This window comes from Solea solea, chromosome 12 (assembly GCF_958295425.1).
Source record: "Solea solea chromosome 12, fSolSol10.1, whole genome shotgun sequence".
In the NCBI taxonomy this organism is placed as follows: domain Eukaryota; kingdom Metazoa; phylum Chordata; class Actinopteri; order Pleuronectiformes; family Soleidae; genus Solea; species Solea solea.
In genome coordinates, this window is record NC_081145.1 from 25,641,000 (window position 1) to 25,662,488 (window position 21,489).

Here is a 21,489-nt window from a genome sequence, read left to right on the forward strand (position 1 = left end):
CGATGTATAAACTAAGCATTCTCTCTCGATCAAAACAATAATAAAAACCTAGTTTGACGTCATGAGCTTCTGCTAACTTCCTGATTAAGTGACTGATCCAAAGCCCTTCACTTTCTTCATGATCTACCTTATAGAAAACGAGTGAATTAAGACATACAAACAAGAACTACCACACTGATCACTTTTTAATGGACATAAGTTACAGCTATGGACCATAATGTCAGTGTATAACCTCATTGATCCGTCTGAAGGTTTACTGTACATCATGTGGTGAACACAACCTCTTTTTTAAAACAACAACTGTCCGAGGATGTTTTCACTCTGCAGACATTTATCCTCATGTCGTTCACATGACATAAGAAATAAACAACATAAAATTTAAAATCTTAGCAGTTTAATGCTGGGGTCTAATCCAACATGTGGTCTCCAGGACGTCTTCTACCTGCTCCCTAAACACATCTCAAGGGTAATGTGAGTGAAACCACAACCAAGTAATTAAGTACAACATTCTCACATCTGTACTTTACTTTGTTAGTTATATTTCTAGCAAATTCTACTTTCACTCCACTACAGTTCCCCTAACTGTCTTCGTTAGCTCGCTAATACCAAATAAAATCAGAAGAAGAGTTGGTGATGTGGTCATGATTCTATTATGGAGGACTTCCTCTCTGTGTTGGGCTTTTTTCAGCAGATCACATGAATTTGCTAAAAAATCCTTCCCTGCAGTTTGAAAGCTTTGTGTGAAGCTGAACACCCTGTGAGAGGCTCTTGTCTCTTGTCTTCAGTACGAGAAGCACAAAGAGACTGAATTCCTGCAACTCTGAAAAACAATTTCTTCTGAAAATGAACGATTTCAGCTCATAAATTGATATCATACCAGTGGAAGGACGAGTGTAGTTTGTCCACATAACTCACACGGAGGTAGAAGCTAGTTTAAAATGTATTTAGTTGAAGTTTAGTTTTTTAACGTTGAACAAGCTCAAGCCTCTTTTTCTTGTGCCTGGATATTAAATTCAAATAAAGTTCACTTTTTTAATACTTTTACTTGTAAAACTTAAGAACATTTTATATCAGAAATTACCTTTGATACTTAAGTACATAAATGTCATATACTTTAAGATTTTTACTCAAGTAACATTGTTAAAGGGGACTTCAGCTTCTACCAAAGTTCTGGTAAAGTACTTTTACTCAAGTATCACATTTAGGTACTTTATACAAGACGGTAAGAACACAGCAGGAAAAGCTAAAGACTCTGTCTCCGTCTGCGTTCTTCAAACGTTAACAGACGTCGTCCACATTTAGAAACAGCTCATATGATGAAGTGATTAAAAAATAACAACTACCAAAACATTCCATATGGAGGAAATAATCACACGAGCCACTAGTTTGCAAACAAACACTGAATGGCCAAGAACACTTGGGATAATTTCCCTGTAAACAGTCAAAGGCTAAATTTAATTTGTCTGAGAGCTGTAATTAGCCTGACATTTCTGCCAAAAACACTTTAAGCAAAACCAGAGTGGCTTTAAGGGAAGTACGGCATCACGTCTTCATCTACAGTAACTTCCACTGAAAGTTTGATGAGAATATTGATCTCATTTTAAAAGATAATCACTGTATTTCAAAAGCCAACCAACAGTTAGCTTAGCTGAGTTTAGCTTAACAACCCTTGATTTAGATCACAACTGCCGTCTGACTTCAAGTACATTTAATTAATAATTATCATTATTAATAATAATAATAATAATATTTGATTTAAAATAATAATACAATTGTTATTATTTTCTTTTGACTGTTCTTTTTAAACATTAATGACAATATACAGATAAAACAAAGAGGACGAGGTAACTTAGCTGCAGAGGCAGCGCTACGCTAACTGCTTCAAGTCCACACGTTTTGTGTGAAAACACAAAAATTATATCACATCAAGTCATTGTTTTTTTTAATAGATGTTAGTGTGGTATCAGGGAAATACTGCTTCAACCCAACACAGCCTCGGGTAACTGAGAAAGAAATGTATTATTTATCATTCTCTATATTCATAACTGACTGGGGCAAATGCTATAAATTCATAAAAGCAGAGCGGGAAGACTTTATAAGCTCACTTTTAAAAACAACACTGACCGGTATCAAAACAGGTCATTGTAGGTTTACTTATGACAACAGGAGCCTCGATGTGCATCCGTAACTGGAGAACCCACTTTCTGCTTTGAGTCCTGAGCTGAAAACCAATGATTTCTGCTTTATATTCAAGTCCCAAACTTTTATTTGCAGCTCAAACTAAGGTCAGCACTGTCTATTAACATGATAAACCCCACTGTGCTCATTGTTTTAGCCGAATGAGTGGCGTAATAATGAGAAAGTTCAGCGAGCGAAGTCTCCACGGCTGCAGACAGACAGTGTCTCTTTTCACTCGCACCATGCCTTCTTAAACCGACGTTCACCTTCACCTTAATCCTCTTCTTAATCTGTCATTGATCTCAATTATAATATGGAATGGGGCCATCCACAAGTGTTTACAGTCGGAGTCGTCTTTCCCAACGATAACAACAGTCTGAAAACCATCTGAAGATACAGGCTGCATCCACACTAATCTGTTAAAACCTAAAAAAATAAATAAATACATAAATTCTGCTCCCGATTCGCCTGCCGTCCACAATAACCTGATGTTTTGGAGCAGTATTTCCTAAATCTTTGATATAGAGACCCTCTTTTCAAAGACCAGAAGACTATTGGGACCCAATTCATACCATATGCAAACCATGACAAGAACAAAACAAACCTTTTTTATGGCTATTTATCTTATGATTTTGAATGGGTAAACCAAATATTTCCAAGATATGCTTTTTGCCTTTATTGGACATGACAGTAAAGCGTGAAAGGAGGAAGACACGCAGCAAAGGACGACAGGTGGAATCGAACCCGGGTCACTGCAAATTGGCCCTGTGTCCTATGGGGCGCCAGCTCTACCAACTGAAGATATCTATGAGAAATAAATTAATTGAAACTACAAGTTGTTTTATCAACCCCCAAAAAATTTCCTGCAAGCCAGTCTTTGGGAGTGACTGGAGAAGTTTAAAAAATGTTGCTGGCTCCATTTTTCGTTTGAAACCAATGAAACACAGTTACCTACGACTGAAAGTTCCCTTAAAACACATAATCCTAGTTTCAGTTTGACGTAAGGAAATAAATCCTCGTTCTTACTGTTCAAGATTATTTGTTTCTTGTCGCTAAGAACTCCTTGAAACTATGCAAACAACTGCAGAGTTCTTGTTTACAGTAGCTTCTCCCTTTCTAGGAGTCGCCACAGCAGATGATCTGCATACATTATGGTTTGGCAGAGATTTTTACTGGAGGGTTGCCGGTTCGAGTCCCCAGCAGGTGAAAGGGCTGGGGTATCCCTGAGCAAGGTACCCAACCCCCATTGCTCCCCGGGCTGCCCTCTGCTCCTAATTCTAGGAAGGTTTCTAGTGGGTTAAGTGCAGAGAAGAGATTCCCCTAAAAGTCCAAATTTAAATTTACAATGGGGATTGGGTACCTTGCTCTGGGGTACCCCAGCCCTTGACCTGGCAGGGACTCAAACTAGCAACACTTTGGTCGCAAGCCAAGTTCTCTTTCCACTTGGCTATGGCCAGTGTACCTAAATGATGTGATATACAGTTTGTGTGCATGTAAATTATTTCTGAACTGGAGCAAAAGCAAAAGGATGAAGAAAACAAACATACTGTTCACACTCATCCACACATCAGCACAAAGCCACTACCTTGACATGGCGATCTCAGACTTCTGCCGGGCGGTGTCAGCGGCCTTCTGCGCTCCCTCCACGGCCCGGTCCACCTTCTCCCGGATCTTGCTGGCCCGCAGAGGGATGAGGTTCTTCCTCTTGCCACTGACCAGGATGTTCTGCTTGTACTTCCCTTCCTCCTTTGTGCCATCAGGAAACGTGGTGCAGCCGTAGCCGTGGCGCTTGTTGCTGAGCCACTCCCCCTCGTACTGCAGCCCATCGGAGCGCCGGCTCACGCCGAACCCCGTCCGCTTGTCGTTCTTCCACTCTCCACTGTAGGTCTCTGTCGCCGTGGCATCCACGTCGTCGTCGGCAACAGCCAACTCCGCGTCTGCATCTCCGAGACTGGAAAGATGACACTGGTTTAATTTTATAACAAAGTTTGGCTTTGAAAACTTGGTTTGGCTGATGAGAACTTTACTGTAAAGGAACTTTACTGTAAATGTAAAATCTCTTCTTTTTGGTGTGAACGCACTCTTACGGTGTTTTGCAACGGTGGCGAATTTTACTTGTAATATTAGATATTAGAAGTAACTGATGCATGAGGCACTCTGCAAAGATGCACCAGCTTTATTTCTCATGTGTTCTCATGATTTTTTAGATTTAAAGGTAGGGTAGGAGATCCTTTTCTGGAGCATTTGTTTTTTTTACTGTATTGCTTAAAATCTCTCTCTTCATAACCCAACTGTAACCAATTAATTAATGCAGGCTTTTATACTGACCTGTAAAAACACCATCCAATCATAGTGAACAGCCCAAACAAATCAATTGCATCGATCAAACTGCTGAACTGAGATTTTCCAGGATCTCCAACCCTACCTTTAATGCATTTATAAAATATAATGGGCTTTTTCCAAATGGCATGAAGCGTGGTTCTCTATGTATTTATGTGTGCCTCCATGTTTGCCAGTGTTTTAAAGGTTTGTTTGACTATTTGTATTAATGATGTCTGTTGGCTGGTTTGTTAAAAACAAATGCAAATGGCCAGGACTGGGGAAGGGGGAGTGTCAGTGGTAGACACCGGACCAGACAAAAAGTTGCAAAGTTCCTCTTTAAAGTCTGCTCTCGTACCGAGAGGTTCTTGGTCTGTAAGTCTGTCTGTTTGTAAGCTGTAGCAGGAATCATCTCTGCATACAGATCTATGCTGTAATAAATTCATATATTCAATTGAGGACAACTGAGGCTTATAAAGTTAATTGCTTTTCTTGATTTTCCACTGTGAACCATAAGAGAATTGCAGCTATACACACCAGACGTCTGTGTCGTCAGACGTCTGTGTTTTTTCTTCATCATTGTGTGCCCAACAATAGCCCAGGTTTAAAGGTAAACTCCGACAACACGCCCCAAACCTGGCAACCTCGCTGGTTTACATTGATGTAAGACTGACACAACAGAGAAAACATCTTCAATCAGAGACTTTTCATCAAACCCGACAATTCAAACTTTTCTCTATTCGCATTTTCTTATATATATTATTAGTAATTTTGGCTAAAAGACTCCCCCATGGTTATCAACATCCTCTGAAGTTCATAGGTAATTAAACTTCCTGCTCAACCAGGACTGACTTATTATTTTGAATCTTGTACTCTTGTAATCATTTTCTTATTTATCGCTTTGAAACCCATGTTTTCATTGGCCTCGGTGAAACTTTAGCACCATAATATGCGCTTAACATCCATCATCAAATGGTAACAATTATAAATGGTGCATCTTTTGCGTTGATATGAATGTTTTTTAAGCAATACTTCCTCTAGAGGGCAGTGCCGAGGCATCAACAAACATAGCGACCACTGAAGAGGTTATTTTCATTGTCCATGATCCAAAATAGACGGAGACACAAGTGGATTACATGGCGGTGGAATTTAAACCACTGAATGTAAGTCGTCATATTAGTGGGGAAAGTAACTCATTGGTGTGGAGACGCATTTTCAATACATCTGTATGTCCGACGCCAATTTTGACAACTAGAATCAAATCAAACCACAGCCGAGTGTCAGGCAGTCGCTCTCTGTTTTCAGGCAGCAGGGATAAACCAACACTATTGACTCTATACTGCCCCCACTGTTTACGATAGAATTGCTCCATTTCGTCATCGTAAGCTCTCCTTACGAGAGCTGTCGATATCATTGACTGTATAAACTTGTGACTTGATACAGTTGTTGTGTATCTGCTCCTGGTCTCTCTCTCTCTTCTGTCTCTACCTCATCTCCATCTTGTCCTTTCTCTCCCCCCTTTCTGTCCCCCACCTCTCCGCTGTCCCCCATTTTCCTTTCACCCCGACCAGTCGAGGCAGATGACCGCACATCTCTGAGCCTGGTTCTGTCAGAGATTTCTTCCTGTCAAGAGTTAAGAGTTTTTTCTCTCCACTGATGCCTAGTGTTGGCTCATCGTGTGAACTGTTGTGTTTCTCTGCTCTCCTTGATGTTGTCTATGTACAGTGCCTTGAGATAATGTATGTTATGGTTTGGCGCTATACAAATAAAATTGAATTGAAAATTGAATTGAAAATTGAATTGAAAATTGAATTGAAAATTGAATTGAAAATTGAATTGAATCCTGCTAGGCGACCAATGACGGACAAAATGAACAAAGTAAGGATAAAAGCCCCGCCTGTCATTGTATTTTAGTAGAAATGGGCCTCAGGAGATACGTCAACCAAAACAATTGGATATGAATCTCTTCTAGCCAAAGTAGTTCTTGTTTTTACCTGATAGTAGAGTTGATGTCAGACGCAGCAGAGGAGACGGTGCTCATCCCAGCCTCGCTCCTGAATGAGCTCTGTTTGGACCTCTGCGAGGCCAGAGAGCTCCTGGACTCCGACTTGCGCAGCTTGAGGCCGGACAGGATGGACCTCCTGAACAGCCCGCCTTTCCTCTTCCCCTTCAGCAGCTCGGCTTCACTGTGAGCCATCAAAACAAAGCCGCCGCGAGACACCGCGGGGCTGCTGCCGCTGCTGCCCGTGCTGCACATGGAGACGCTCGTGGTCAGAGTGCCAGGGACGGCGGGGGGCCCCGGGACCACCGCCCCGGTCCGGTCCAGCAGAGCTGTGCCGTTGCTGTGCTCCGAACCGGAGCGGAGAGAGTTTATGGAGGTGCGGAGCGGGGAGCGGATGACGGCCGCCATGCCGTATGGGACACTCTGGCGAACCCCGTAGCCGTGGCGCATCCCACCGACCCACTGACCCTGAAATGTTCCTGAAGAGAGAGACAGAGGAACATGTTAAGTTTCCTCTTTCACGTGAGGATACAGGTTTTTGAAAGTGTGTTTGTAGGGAGACAGACAGAAGTTTGACTTGAAGGCAATAAACAAGTGCCAGTGGTGACGCATGGAAAAAGTGCGTCTCCAAAATTCACGTATCTGTTCTTCATTTACATTTGAAGCGATTTTTGCTTTAACTCCACTACATTTCCCAAATAACGGCGAAATATAATCGTATTGAATTGATGAGAAATTTGGAAATATGTCACAGTTAAAAGTTCACTTGGCTTGTTTTTATAAACAAAAACAAATCAAACAAACACAATTTTGAGACTTCTGCACAATTACTGCTACTTTTTATCACTACTAAAAATGCTAACACATAAGAAGATGAAAAAAAAAATGCCAGGATGTCCATATAAGGAGTTGTGTATTATTACCATGGCACATTACCATGGGTGCACCTGCGGCACAGATCCATGCCACATGAGCACTAAGGGTCAATTGAACGACCCCTGAAACATGTGTCCATTCTCCCTGTGATGTATACCCAGTGCCTTCATCATCGTTTTCGTTTTCTTTTAATGAAAGTATTCATGTTGAGTGGCCTCCTCCTCCTCTTTGTCACTTTATTTATTCTCATTCTCATTTACATTCGCACTCACTGCTGCATAACAGTCCTTACATCTCTGTGCCACTGAAAAGTAGGACATCTGAATGTGTGTATGTGTGTGTGTGCACTCTCTCTATCTCTCTCTGTCACTCACACACACATATACATACGCAGGAGTGTGTGTGTGTGTGTTTTCAAGCTTGAGTGCAAGTGATCCATCCCTCCTGCTCGTACCTCTGATGTAACGGCAGTCTGATTCACTCGCTCTGATCACAAACCACATGACCATACAAGGACTGCTGCCACATTCTCCGTCACAATTGCAAAAACACACACACACACACAAACAGTTTGTGAGAGAAGTGGGAAGTACTAAATGAAGCCAATCGTTTCTCTTGCTTACGCTGTCATACACGCTCTAACGCGGTCACATGGTCGCTCTCACACACACACACACACACACACACACACATTGGTTTCCATGTCTTCAGAGGACACTACATTGACTTACTTTCATTTCCTGGAGACTTACTCTAACCTTAACCATAACTACTACTGACCTTAACCTTCACCCTGACCTCAGCCTAACTTTAGAACATTTCTTTACCTTAAAATGGGATAATTTACAATATGGGGACTTGATTTTTGTCCCCATAATGTGACTGTGTAAACATGGTCTCCACAACATAAGGAACACCAGGTACACACACACACACACTGGTTTGCATCACTTTAGAGGACTTACATTACTTTCCTGTAGACATACGCTAACCTTAACCCTTAGAACACAGGGCATTTAGGCTGCTTTTTTTCCATTACTATGTTAAGATGTATATACAGAGGCTATAAGAATACATGTACAATATAGAGTGTCAACTATATAAACACACCTGAGCAAAAAGAACTAAAAACATCTTTTTTTTTTTTTTTTTAAATCGGACTGAATTTGTGAAATTTGGAAATACATCACAGTTCAAAGTTCGCATGGATCTTTCTTTATGAAACACAATAAAAGCGAAACAATGTGTTTTGTGACTTTTGCACAATTATCGCTTCGATATAAAATAAATCATAACTTTGACATAAGAAGAGCAAAAAATGCATTTTGTAAAGCCTGAAGATGTGACCGATAAACCCACGCACACACACCAAAGGATGTCCATATAAGGAGTGATTATTATTAGCATATGTTAGTATAGTATTATTCCCACTGCAATTTACCAAGGGTGCACCTGCAGCACTGATCTGTGCCATGTGAGTACTAGGGGTTAACCATAACTACTACTGACGTAACCTTAACCTTAAACCTAAGCTCAGCCTAACTTTAAAAAATGTCTTCACCTCAGAATGCAGTCATCTACGTTGTGGAGACTTGCTTTTTGTCCCCATAAAGAAGACAGGTCCCCATAATGTGAATGTGTAAACAGATTTAAGTCCCCACAACATGAGGAATACCAGGTACACACACACACGCTGATCTCGCCATGAGGACGATCTGCTGCCTCTGATCCACACAAACACACACAGAGAGTCTGGGTCACTGACAGCTGCTCAGCACATCTGGACAGGTCTTTGTAATCTTGTCAGTACGCAGCTGTACGACCATATGACAGACAGATCAAAGAACACACACACACACACACACACACACCACTGCCAAGACTGAGAACAACAGAAGGAGAGAGACAGTCGCGTTTTGTGTGTGAGAGTTTTTCTGCTGACGTGAAAAAAAAAATTCATCTGTGTGTTACAAGTCATGTCTCTGGTGACCCCGTTTCTGTGTTTATAGTGATTAACGCAGTATTTAAAGCTGTAGTGTGTCACTTTTGAACATAACTATATCCTCCACGTGAGGGTCATGGGGAGGCACAATCATCCATTCATGCTCACATTCAACTGCTAATCCACCGTGTGTCCTGCTCTCTAATCTATATGTAGTTCCTTTTCAACACTTTTCAACTAAAACTGAACTGAACTGAACTGTCTGCAACCTTGAGGAAAACAGTGAGTGAATGAATGAATGAATAAATGAATGAATGAGAAGCCGTGTGTGTGTTTTCTTGGAAGTAAAGGTCCCCTCCTCCAAAGTTAAACACACTCGATGAGATTAAATATTCAGCGGAGCAGTGCACTGACTGCCTGTCGCTCTCCGTGGTGCTGAAGAATATCGTCTGAGAATCAGACTCGGCTGCTGCTGCTGCTGCTAATTTCCCTTCAAAACATCAAACGCCACCATATTTTACATGTCACGTCAGAGCACGACACATGAGCTCAAGAAAATGCTCTCTTTTTTTTTTCTTTTTTCTTCTTTTTTTAAGAATCTGCCGCAGTTTTCTGGTTTTCATAATAAACCTGTCACAGTGAAAAGTCTCCCCACTCCACTCCACTCCAGGCCTGCATGTGCGAGCGCCGTTCACCTCCTGACTCACACGGGCAAAATGATTTTGCCAATTCTGCCTGGAGGCGAACAGGAAGTGCTCTTGATTCACACGGGGCCTGGACTGGACGAGGGAAACTGTGAGAGAGAGAGAGTTTACGCTGTGGAAACCTCACAGAGACACAGTGATCTGATCAAAACATCACCCAACGCTTTTTTCCCTTATATTTGTCTAATTTTACTGCTTGTTTTATTCCCTGTTTTGTTGTATTTACATTTACATTCAAGCATTTATCAGACGCTTTTATCCAAAGTGATTTACAAAGGAGGAATAAGCGACGTCAAGGTAGTCTTGGAAAGAACGTCACCAGATAGGAACAGTAAGAAGTGGATCCAAGTGCACAAGGAGATAGGAGCAAGGACAGAAGATGCACTTGGAAGAGCTGGGAAGAGTGCTCGGTAGGTCATTCCACCAGCGTGGAACGACACATGAAAAGAGTCTGGATTGTCTTGCGTGGGGTATTGGTGCCACCAGACGACAATCCTTTGATGACCGAGGGGTAGTCGAGAGGTAACGTAAGACTTTAAGAGAACATTTAAGAATGTTTGTCACAGTGAATTGGGAAGAAGTGGAATCAATCTAATCTAACTGTGATAACAGATTAGTTAGATTAGGAGATGGCTGATGTTTGACGGGAAGGTCTACAACACGGTAGTGCTATGATGTATGACTTTGAGACAAGTGGAGCTGAAGATGCTGAGACTTTTGTTGGGAGTGACGACGACGGACAGGATTAGAGATGAGCATATTCCATCCAGGGACAGCTCAGGTTTGGAGATAAAGTAAGAGACAGAGGGGACAAGGTTGAGACGACAGACGGTGAATATATTGGAGAAAGGATGTTGAAGATGGGAGGACAAGAGGAAGACCACAGAGAAGGTTCATAGATGCTGTGAAGGAGGACATGAGGACAGTTGGTGTAAGAGAGGAGGATATTATTACATTATTTTTGTATCCTATTCCTTTAAAGAAAGAGTTTTATAGGAGTTGCAGTACCACTCTTTACCCAGCAGGGTAGCACATCCTCATTAGTGCGTTTGGTTTTTATACAGGGCAGATTTCCAAAGTCAGACATTTTAGAGTTTTCATGTTTCAGACGGCATCACAAATCCTCACGAACAAACATCCAAAACCGCTCCCATTACGTAAGCTAAACCCTGCAGTGAGCTGTTGTATCTCTGGAGGAGGAGGAGGAGGAGGAGGAGGAGGAGGAGGTGCGTTATCGTTGGAGTGGCCTTGAAAAAAAACCCAAAACAAAACATCAAAGCACAGTGAGAGTCACAGTTACTTTCTTTGCCTGTACAAGTGAAATGTGTTCATGGGAAATAAATGAATGAATGAAAAAAACAACTGACAAATGACATCGCTTTTTACTTCATAGGAGACAGAGGTCACGTGAGTCAAATACTCCTCTGAGTCCTGAGATGCCAGTGGGTTTATGTTGTGTAGCAGAGAAAGAAAGAGACAGCGGTGAATTCACTGGATAAAACAGGCAGTAAAGTAAAGTAAGTAAAAAAGTAGAGGTTAAGGACAGGTATGTTGTCACACACAGACAGACAGTACATCTAACACACACACACACACACACACACACACACGAGCTAAACTGCAGTGAAAACACTGTTCAAAGCTAAAGCTCTGCCTGCGTAAATCACAGCATGAGACTTTTATCCGTTTAAGAGATTTTGCTCGGGCTCTTTTTTTTTATCCGAGTGTTTCAGATTTGAGGATTTATTTATCCGCTAAAAATCATTTCAGAATTTTATTTTGTAAACAATCTTCTGCCCCTGATGAGTGTATCAGTTGTCAGTATCACATGGCAGCAACGAAATGAATTTAGACACGGTCGAGATGACCCGCTGAATTTCAAACTGGGGATCAGGATGAGGGAGAAAGGTGATTTAAGGGACTTTGAACAAAAAAACTCCAGTGAGCAGCAGTTCTCATGAGGTCAAAGGAGAATGACCAGACTGGTATGAGACGACAGGAAGACAGCAGTGACTCACCAAGGTTTACAGACGACCACTTCTGAACATACGACGAGTCAAACCTTGAAGTAGATGAGCTACAGCGAGAAAATAGCACACTATTTGGTGACCTGTGTGTCTAATAAAGTAGCTTGTGAGTGGAAAAAAATCTATTTAAAAATATGACATAAATGATCTCTAGTATATTCACAAATTATGATGAAAACTAAATCTGATAGACACAGACGGCCTTCAGTGGAAGGACAGGACAGTTTGATCAATAAAGAGCCGCTCAGCGCTCAACAATTAGCACTGTATTTTTGGCTATTTTATTAAATAATATAAATATTTTGGTGTATCAAATAAGAGCAGAACTAAAAACTACAACTCTGTCTTATCACAGGACTTAACGAGAATCTCTTGCACACAACAACCAATCAGTATGCCTGATAAATGATCAGTATTTACTGTATATACTACAGTTTTTGCACCCGTTCACATATTAAAACGTCTTTTCTGTGATTGGATTGCAGTCTGATAGCACCTGACCACTTACAGACGTACAGATATGAAAACACTTGAGATGCTTTGAAGACAAACTGTTTTCCGATCTGCCAAAACAATCGAAGTGTCGGACATCGAACAGAAGTGTAAAATGAATCTCCGATGCATCTCTGCTCTGAGCACAGCTAACGTGACAGCGGCAACAAAACATGCGCAGTCTCCTCTGCTTTTGGCGTTTTTTTCCGCTCGTCAAAGACAACTTCCTCCTTTGATTTGAAAAGCAAAGAGGATATAACCTAGCTCGGAGCTGGGAATCAAACCCACAACCCTCCAGTTCAAAGACAACTCCGATCTACCATCACCCGCCGTACACTGCCTGTGGCTACCTGAAAATGGTGATGCTACATCTGTGAAGGGGCTATCCTTCTAATAAATTCAAACTCAAATCCTACACATGTGCAAAGTGCAGCTACTTCATTCAACCCCCTAACATTAACCTCCAAACCAGCCTTTGCTGCTGCACTCACACCTCAGGTTTCCAGTCGAGAGCAGGTTGTGACAACACCGTAAGAGTTAGAGATGCCGTGAGCGTCAGAAGCAGCCAAACAATAGCAATGTTCTGCAATTTTCTGCAGAACAGGTGTGCGTTGAGCACCGAGAATAGATTTTAAAACTCCTCTGTGAAATCTCTCACAAAAAAACACAATACAATGAAATAATGTTAAGGCTTTGCACAGCGAATGAGCCACCGGGGGGCCACCACCACCCCCAGTTTACAGCCCAACTTCATCCATGAGATGCAATAACAGATGTTGGGAGACGTCATTCAATTGTAATCCAGCTGGAAGGTATTTGGTTTTCTCTACTCAAAACACAAATGGAAATACACTCACAATTTAAAAAGCTGGGTTTTGCCTTTTTTTTGTGCTTCACATGGATCATTTCACATGGAAACCAAAGCCCTGCTCAAATAATAGGTACTAGGTTTTCAGAGTTACTGTAGAAATCTGCACATGTCCATGTGGGCCCCATAAGGGTTTTATTTGGGCTGACAATATGGGTCTCAAGTGGATTTGTCCATGTTTTCCATTGTGGCCCCAACCCGTGTTTGCCCACTTCAATCCTATGCCCACTTAGTAACCTTTCCAGGCTACCTGGGTACTGAGTGACATTGGATTGAAGTGAGCAGACACGGGTGGGCAAGGGCAACGGCTTGAAGAGGATAGGCCATGTGGGCAAACACGAGTGGGGCTACCATGGAAACTACGGACAAACCTGCGCATTGTCAATCCAAATATAACCTGTATGGGGCACTTTTTTTTACCCTAATTTAACAGCTTCAGCGTCATTGTAATGGTTAAATGTCTTGTTGCATGGAGATTGGGGGCTGTCTCCACTGCCCCCTGCTGTCTGTTAGTGGAAAACCAGCCTTGCAAGATCTTCAGAGTTCTCAGAATCAGAAGGTCTTGCGAAGTCTCACGAGAAACACGTAACTCCACGTGGAGAAAACCGTTGTCGGTAAAACATCGGACCGGCTTTTTTTTACAAATTGCCAGAATTGAAAAACACAGAAGCATGAAAAACAGACGACGACCGGCATGGACATGGCCTCACGACTTGTGTTCGCCAGCTCCGTTGAAAACAAATGCACATGGACAGGAGACGATGGATGGATACGGTGGTGTCGTAAAAAAATATGTACTTCAAAACTGTAGGGGGCGCTCTGTAGAGAAGAGAGACTTAGCTTTAACATGAATATCACATCAGTTCTGTTTGATAACAGGATAATAGTGTCATACAGGGATTAGGGGGAGTTCATTTTCATTTGTCGGTCTCATAAAGTCACATGTATGGTGATAACAGTCTGCTGTAAGCCCATGTAAGGCTGAGTGATCCTGAGAAACACAGGACGACCGTCAGCTGAAGAGCTTCCTCCTACACAGGCAAACACCAAGCAAAGGAAGAGGCTTTTTGAATTAATTTTTGCTTCTCACTTCAAATAAAGACCACAGTGTCTCACCGTGGGTAATCATTTTATGCAGTTGGGGGGGGGGGGGGGTGCATTTATTATATCAGCTTACATAACATGGTCAGAGCTGGAATAATTAATGGTTAGCCGCCTTGAGCGAACTGGCAAGATATGTTAAGGACGATTAAAATGTTGTTGTTGACTATTTACCAACAGCTGGGGGACAGGAGCGAGCTGTCATGTCAGGCGGTTTCATGTGAGGAAACATCTGTCGACAGAAGTGTTGGCACATTATTTCTTGTCCTTAACGCATTTTGTCTTTCTATAGGATATAGATATGAGTGTGTGTGTGTGTGTGTGTGTGTGAGACACATAAGCTTCTCAGGCACAACATTCACTCATTGACTTCCTCTGTGGCTGTTACTACTGTTGTAAACAGTGACAGTTGTAATCTCTCTCCCTTTGTGACTCCCCTTATTTCTCACTAACATGATTACTTCCGTTTGTGTGTGTGTGTGTGTGTGTGTGGTCGGTAATCAGTCAGCTTAGCTCTTCATCTCAGTAAATAATTAGCCCGGAAAGGCCAAGCCGGCCAATCAGAGAGCACCAGAGGCAGCCGGGCAGCCAATAGCGGCGCGGAACACTGAGTCCCCCCCACCCCGTGACACGCTGACCTGCTGCATGTCGGCGAGCGTTGCTATGGAAACCCACACCGTACAGAGCGGCTTCGTTTGAATGCAGTGAAGCGAGGGAGGAAAGAGAGAGAGAGAGAGATAGGTGGGAGTAGAGGAGAGGAGATGAGAGAGGGGATGTTTGCAAACGTAGGAGAGGAACAACAAAAGACAGAAGAGCGGTGAAGAGATACAAGGAGGAGATGAGGCGTCAGGTGTAGTTGGAGGTGAGAGCGTGGAAAGTTTTGGAGCTGACCGTGGGAAATGTGGCGTGTTACTAAAGTGACTCAGCGGCAGAGCTTCTCTGAATGGCTTCTGTGACAGAGCAAACGTAGACACCACATCACCGCTCTCACACCTACTGCACATGTCACATTGGAAATGACTGACTTCATAGCAGGAGTTGCTGCTGTTGCTGCAGTGACGGTAATGTCGTTGGGTTATAACGGGGGATCCATTTTCTGATCACTCGCTCGTTAGCTATGTTTACATGGACACAAGTAATCGGAATAAAAGCCTGATCGTCACATAAACACGCCAATCTGAAAACTCCAACAGGTCACCCTTGGAAAAGAGATTCCAAACTCAATGGGTTTTTACCTGGTTAAATAAAGATCATAGGCCATCAGAGGGCTGTCAAACTGAAATGACCTGGAGGTCATTGAGCACCTAGTCTGGTCATGAGGGAGCCGGTTAAGGGGGAAAAAACAACTGTTCAGTAGCGGGTGGGTAATATGACCTTAAAACTACAACACAATATTCCATTTCAAGATATTTGATGATATTTTGCAGAATTTAAAAGTAAAAGTGCTTATTTTGATATGCAACAGTGTATACTTCACAATAATAAAAAAATGAATGACGCAAAATATGTACATATGTATATATATATAGACATATATATGCACATACATATATATATATACATGTTGTATATATATATATATATATATATATATATATGTTACATGTCAAATGTTATTGGCGATAAAAAAAACAATTCTGTCATAATAACCAACGAGAACAAATGAGCAGCATATGGAACAAGTAAAATATAAAAAACGACTTTGAGCTAAAATGTGTTAGCAATCAGTAAGAAACTTGAAAATGCTTCAGCTAAGGAGTCGCATATAAAAATAATTATCACTTCAATAAACTGACATTTGTCGAGTGACCAGAAACTCAATATCCTGCTAGCTTTACTTATTGTAATTAAATTAAAATAAATCAAACTACTGTCTGAATAAAGAGAAAAACAGATAACTGGTGAATATAAAATGCCCCTGTTAGCACTTAGCAACAGTGTTTAGCATAGCTTTCATGTTTGCTTGTTCTGTCCAACACTAAAATTAGTGACGTTACTGTTTGATATTATTGTTGTAAGACAGAAGTGAAAGGTTTATTATTTTCCTTGATCAATCACTAATAAAATCCTTTTTAAGTCTGACCTGAACGTTTATGACCTCGTATAAATACAGAATCAGGATAAGTTAATGTTGCTATAAAAAGTGCACTGTGTACTGCCGGAGCGAGATGAATGGAAAACCAGGCCGATGTTTTCAGAGTGACAGTTGTGTACCACACGTCCGTCCATCCATCGGAGGATTCCTTATCACTTTTTCATATTGCCTAATTAGAGAACTCTCATCATAATCACCCAGCTAGAAATCTCTCTCTCCATTATCTCGTCATCATTTAGCTGATAAATCCATCCATCCATCTGTACATCTGTCTATCCATCGTTCCCATCTTCTCTTCCTCCGTCAGTCTGTTATCAAACTCTGTGCGTGTGCACTATTTATATTTTTTGTGAGGTCCAAAAAGACGTACAAACCTATCTTTGTGAGGACATTTTGTTTGGGCCCCACTACTTTAAATGGGCTTTTTTCAGGGTTAAGACCTGGTTTTAGGGTTAAGGTTAGCCCCTTAGTTGTGATGGTTACGGTTAGGGTAAGGGGCTAGGGAATGCATTATTAGGGTTCCCAATTTTCCAGGACTTTTCCAGGACATGTTAACAGATAAGTTATCACTGAATAAGAGAATAATTTTCCAGATTAACATCATCTTCTCATTTTCCGTATGTTTTCCATGACTGAAAAATTGGTCAATCATTTTCCAGGTTTTCCAGGACTTGTAGGAACCCTGATTATGTCTATGAAGTGTCCTCAGTAAAATATAAAAATAAGTTTGCATGTGTGTGTGTGTGTGTGTGTGGTCCAGACTAGCATCGTAAAACAACCTGCTCGTCGTAGTTACGTAACAAGGCTCCGATTGTATGTGTGCTACTGTCAGAGCTGTTGTTTAACTCTCACACACAGATCTCATGTGCGTATATACTGTATGCTTGTGCGTGTGTGTGCATGAATGTGTGTTTCTATTTTTAAGCAGGAATCCATATGGTGTGTGGGTGACTGAACCGAGCCCTGGTCTAAGTGCATTGATGACATTGATTTTAAATTCAGGGCAAATCTCATGCTGGTTAAAAAGATGCAAAGGTCCTGAAACCTTAAATATGTGCATGAGTCGAAACATTATTCTGTACATCTTGTTGGATGGATGGATATTTTTTTGTGTGCCAAAATGCATTATTTAGCCATGTATTGTATTAAAATAAAGAAAACCAGAGCCTTTACAGTTGTTACTACACTTGTTTTGACTCGGGGTGGGTCAAAATATCGATTTGGTGATACATTGTCGTCCTTCCTGGTGCAATGCGATAATCCATACATCAGGGCAAATATCGATATTTTAATTAACAAATTAAAGAGCTCTAAAGTAAACTGTCCCTGGCAGTTTCACTCGCCGGTTACCACATTATAAATTACCTTGTGGTGGCGCTGCTCAAATGAATAAGGGAAACTTGGGCGGAAGTCATCTGGCTAAAGAAGAGGGGAGTTTACAGCAGGGTAATGGTGGAGAAGCTACGTAAAGAGATGCTCCATCCACGTGCAATACATAGACTTTATGCACTTTGTTCTCCGTATTGTGAATAAATAGAGAAATCCTACTCTTTTGTTTTCTTCAGATATCGTATTGCGATATGATTGATGTCATGGACCATGTATTGCGTATCGTATCGTATCGTGAGGTACCCTGTGATTCCTAGTTCTGACTGTATTTATGTTGGTCACTGTCATCCACACACTGTAATTAGGCAAGGACATTTCTGTCCCTGACATTTCTGTCCCTCTCAATTCACTCACGTCAAGATATACAACGTATTGAACCAAGTGTAGCACAAGCTATAAATCGTGTTTAGTGTCAATTAGCAAATGTAGCATGTTAGCGTGCAGACATGCTAAACATTATTGCTACTTGGCATCAGCATCTTTTAGCTCCGAGATTTCAGTGTTTGGCCTCATAGAGCAACAAATACAAATCTGTCCTGAGCTCACATAGAAAGACGGGATATAACATGATAACATTTAACATGATTTAACTCCTCTGGAAAAAAACACTAGAGGCAAGACAAGCCATGCTAGAAAAGCACCACTGGATAAAAAAACGTAGAGGTGCCCCCTGATAGGCATTCAAGAGAGTTCAGGTGTCCGGCAGAAAAGCATTGGATTCAGTCTCTGGAACTTCAATTCATTCAGTATCAAAACACCAAAGATTATAGTGAGGTTTCAATGCTTATGCAAGGATAATATACTGTATATGATATAATATAATATACAGTCATAAGAAAACAGAGCTACCTACCATCTAGATTAGCCAGTATTGTGTCTTTTCAGGTTATTTGTGATGCGCCTTTGTGATGAGATTAACTTAAATTTCCCTAAACAGTTGAAAATTCAGCCTGTTGCTCATACTGTACATACGTATGGAGCCTAATCTCTATAGTGCATTTCACACAATATTTTATGGAATACAAGAAAAATTCAGCAAGGACCATGAGGACATCTCTTGGGCCTTAGTCTTTGCAAGCCGCCGTCCTCCTCTGTCCCTCTAACCTTTTATTCACCCTCTTAAGACCACATGGCCTGAATTCAGGGCCTCTAGATACACAGGAAAGATCCAACGCCTGTCCTCATGCAACCCACTGCCTCTGCATGAATGGTGTGCACGAGTGTGAAAGGGCGCAGGCGGCGGCAGAAGAAAGGATGACCCGAGAAGACCTCCAGACAATCTTCTCCTACTGTAATCTGTCACTGTCAATCATTCTCCACTAACAGCACCATCACTTTGATATAGGGGACATTTGTCAGTCACTTTTAATATCACTATTTGACAGACACACACGTCCACACACACAAACATCCACAATGCATCTGGCTCTCGCTTACCTCCGTCCGAGTACGTCTCTGTTCCATATCCGTCCTGCAGCCCGTTGTTCCACGTTCCCTCGTACTTCCCGCTCGTCCCGGTGCTTTCTCGGAGACCGTAGCGTCCCTTAAAGCCGTGCGTCCACTCGCCCTTGTACACCCAGCGGCCTTTATTCTCAACACCCACTCCATGTCTCTTGCCCTGAGCCCACGTGCCCTGGTAGGTGTTTCCGCTGGGCCACGTGTAGACGCCCAGCAGTTCAAAGCCATGGGCCCAGGACCCGCAGTACTCGCCCTGGCCCTTTGGTCCCGTGCAGATGCCATGGCCGTGCGCCTTGCCCTCCTCCCACCCGCCGCAGTATGACCCCCCATCGTCAAAGTTGAACCTGCCGCCAGTGGACATGCATGAAACAGGTCTTGGCAATTCCCCTGAAGCCTCGACAAAAAGAAAAAGAAAAGAAAAAGAAAACAAAGGGAGAAAAGGGGAGGACAGGTTGGTGCTAGAACCAATCCATGGAGTCAAATTTAGAGTTTGGCGAGGTCAGGGGTGGTGGAGGAGGAGGAGGAAGGGGAAAATGAAAAGAAACCAGTCCTTGTTTTCAGGTGAATTAAAGAAGAAGAAGAAACAAGGTAAGTAAGAAAAGTTGACCCCTCAGCGGGAGAGTCAGGGGTTTCCCAATGTGGTGGGTAAGAAGAAGCAAGATGTTCACACCATCCTTCTGCTGGGATCTCTGAGGCTATGGCTAGCACTTTCCAGCTTCTCTGTGGCAGGTGAGAGAGGAGGAGAGTGGGCCCACCGCTGCCATTACCCACTCTCAGTGGTGGACGAAACCATCAGGCGGCTCCACCGACACTGCCACCAGCAGAACTCTTCCTCCTCCACCTCCTCCTCCTCCTCCTCCTCCTCCTCCTCTTCTTCTAGTCTCCGCTCAGGCCCACTCGCTCTGCCGCCTCCTACCTGATGATGCCTCCACCTCTCTGGAGTGCAGAGCCAAGAAGTCTCCCTGGAGGCAGCCCTTCAAACCTCCAAGCTACCAGCATAGGAGCCACCCTCAGCACTGAGGCCCGAGCTGGAGCGGTGACATGATGAGTGAGGAGGAAAAACGCACAAAAATCACTTTTTTCTTAAGGAAGAAAAGGCTTTTTTTTCTTTGGGTCCGCTTTCAAGTCAGATGTGTGGCTCACTTCAGGCTTCAGCATCCCTCTCTCACACACACACACACACACTTTGACAGTGAAGGAACACACATGCATAGAGAAAAGGGAAATAAGAGGGAGAAACAAACGTGTAAATTTGCTTGGCTGCCTTTTTTCTTTTTTTTTTTGGTCTGTCCTGTGCTGCTGGAGAAACAGCAATGCAGTCTCCTGCCTTATACACACACGTACAGCACAAACGCACCCATACACACTTCTTTCTGACAGCAAATGCGCTCACACACAAACAGAGAGGGAGAGACAATGAAAATAAACAACTGAATTGATCAGTTTCTCCTCCTCTTCTATTCCCTCTCTCAGTCTGGCTGTAGGTCTTTAATCCACTGCTTCCATAAGTGGTTTATCCTGTGCGTGGGTTGCCTTCAGGTTTCCTGCTTGATGAAATAACATCCATCTATGTGATCCTGTTATGGTGCGTCCTGTCCTCTTCAGCATCTCCTGCTTGTCTCCATGTTTCCCTGTGGAGCAGTGGCTGACGCACAGCCTGCCTGCTGCTGTCTTACAGTCTCTTCTCCTCCTATGGCTGGATCACTCAATCTCTCTCTCTCTCCTCTCCCCCTCTCTCTCTCTCTCTCTCTCTCTCTCTCACACAGAAAATCTGCTCATTAGAGAGGACTGTTCCAATGCAGCCAAACACCACCAACCTCCACACACCCCCCCTCCTCCTCTGCTCAATAGCACACTCCGGCTCTTAAAGGGACACACACTCAGAGCTGCTCAGATGAGTTTCTTCTCTCCCTCGTTCACCTGTAGCTTTTAACGTTCACTCAGTCTTTTTGTCTCTCCGCTCCTTTGCCTCGGGCTCAGCTTGTTGGCCTGACACTTGCGATGACTACAGAGCAGGGCCGCACACACACGTTTCCCC

General features: G+C 42.6%; 1 protein-coding gene across 1 annotated transcript in view; it reads right to left on the reverse strand.

The window, feature by feature from the left end:
- jph3b (junctophilin 3b) overlaps positions 1-21,175 on the reverse strand; it is a 38,892-nt gene extending 17,717 nt beyond the window's left edge. Inside the window, exons 1-3 of the mRNA XM_058644337.1 lie at positions 19,431-21,175; positions 6,492-6,978; positions 3,764-4,129 (exon numbers count right to left, since the gene is read on the reverse strand). Of these exons, the coding sequence (XP_058500320.1) occupies positions 3,764-4,129; positions 6,492-6,978; positions 19,431-19,812 (1,235 nt within the window). The 5' untranslated portion in view covers positions 19,813-21,175. The remainder of the gene's footprint in view (positions 1-3,763; positions 4,130-6,491; positions 6,979-19,430) is intronic.
- Positions 21,176-21,489: the final 314 nt, after the last annotated feature.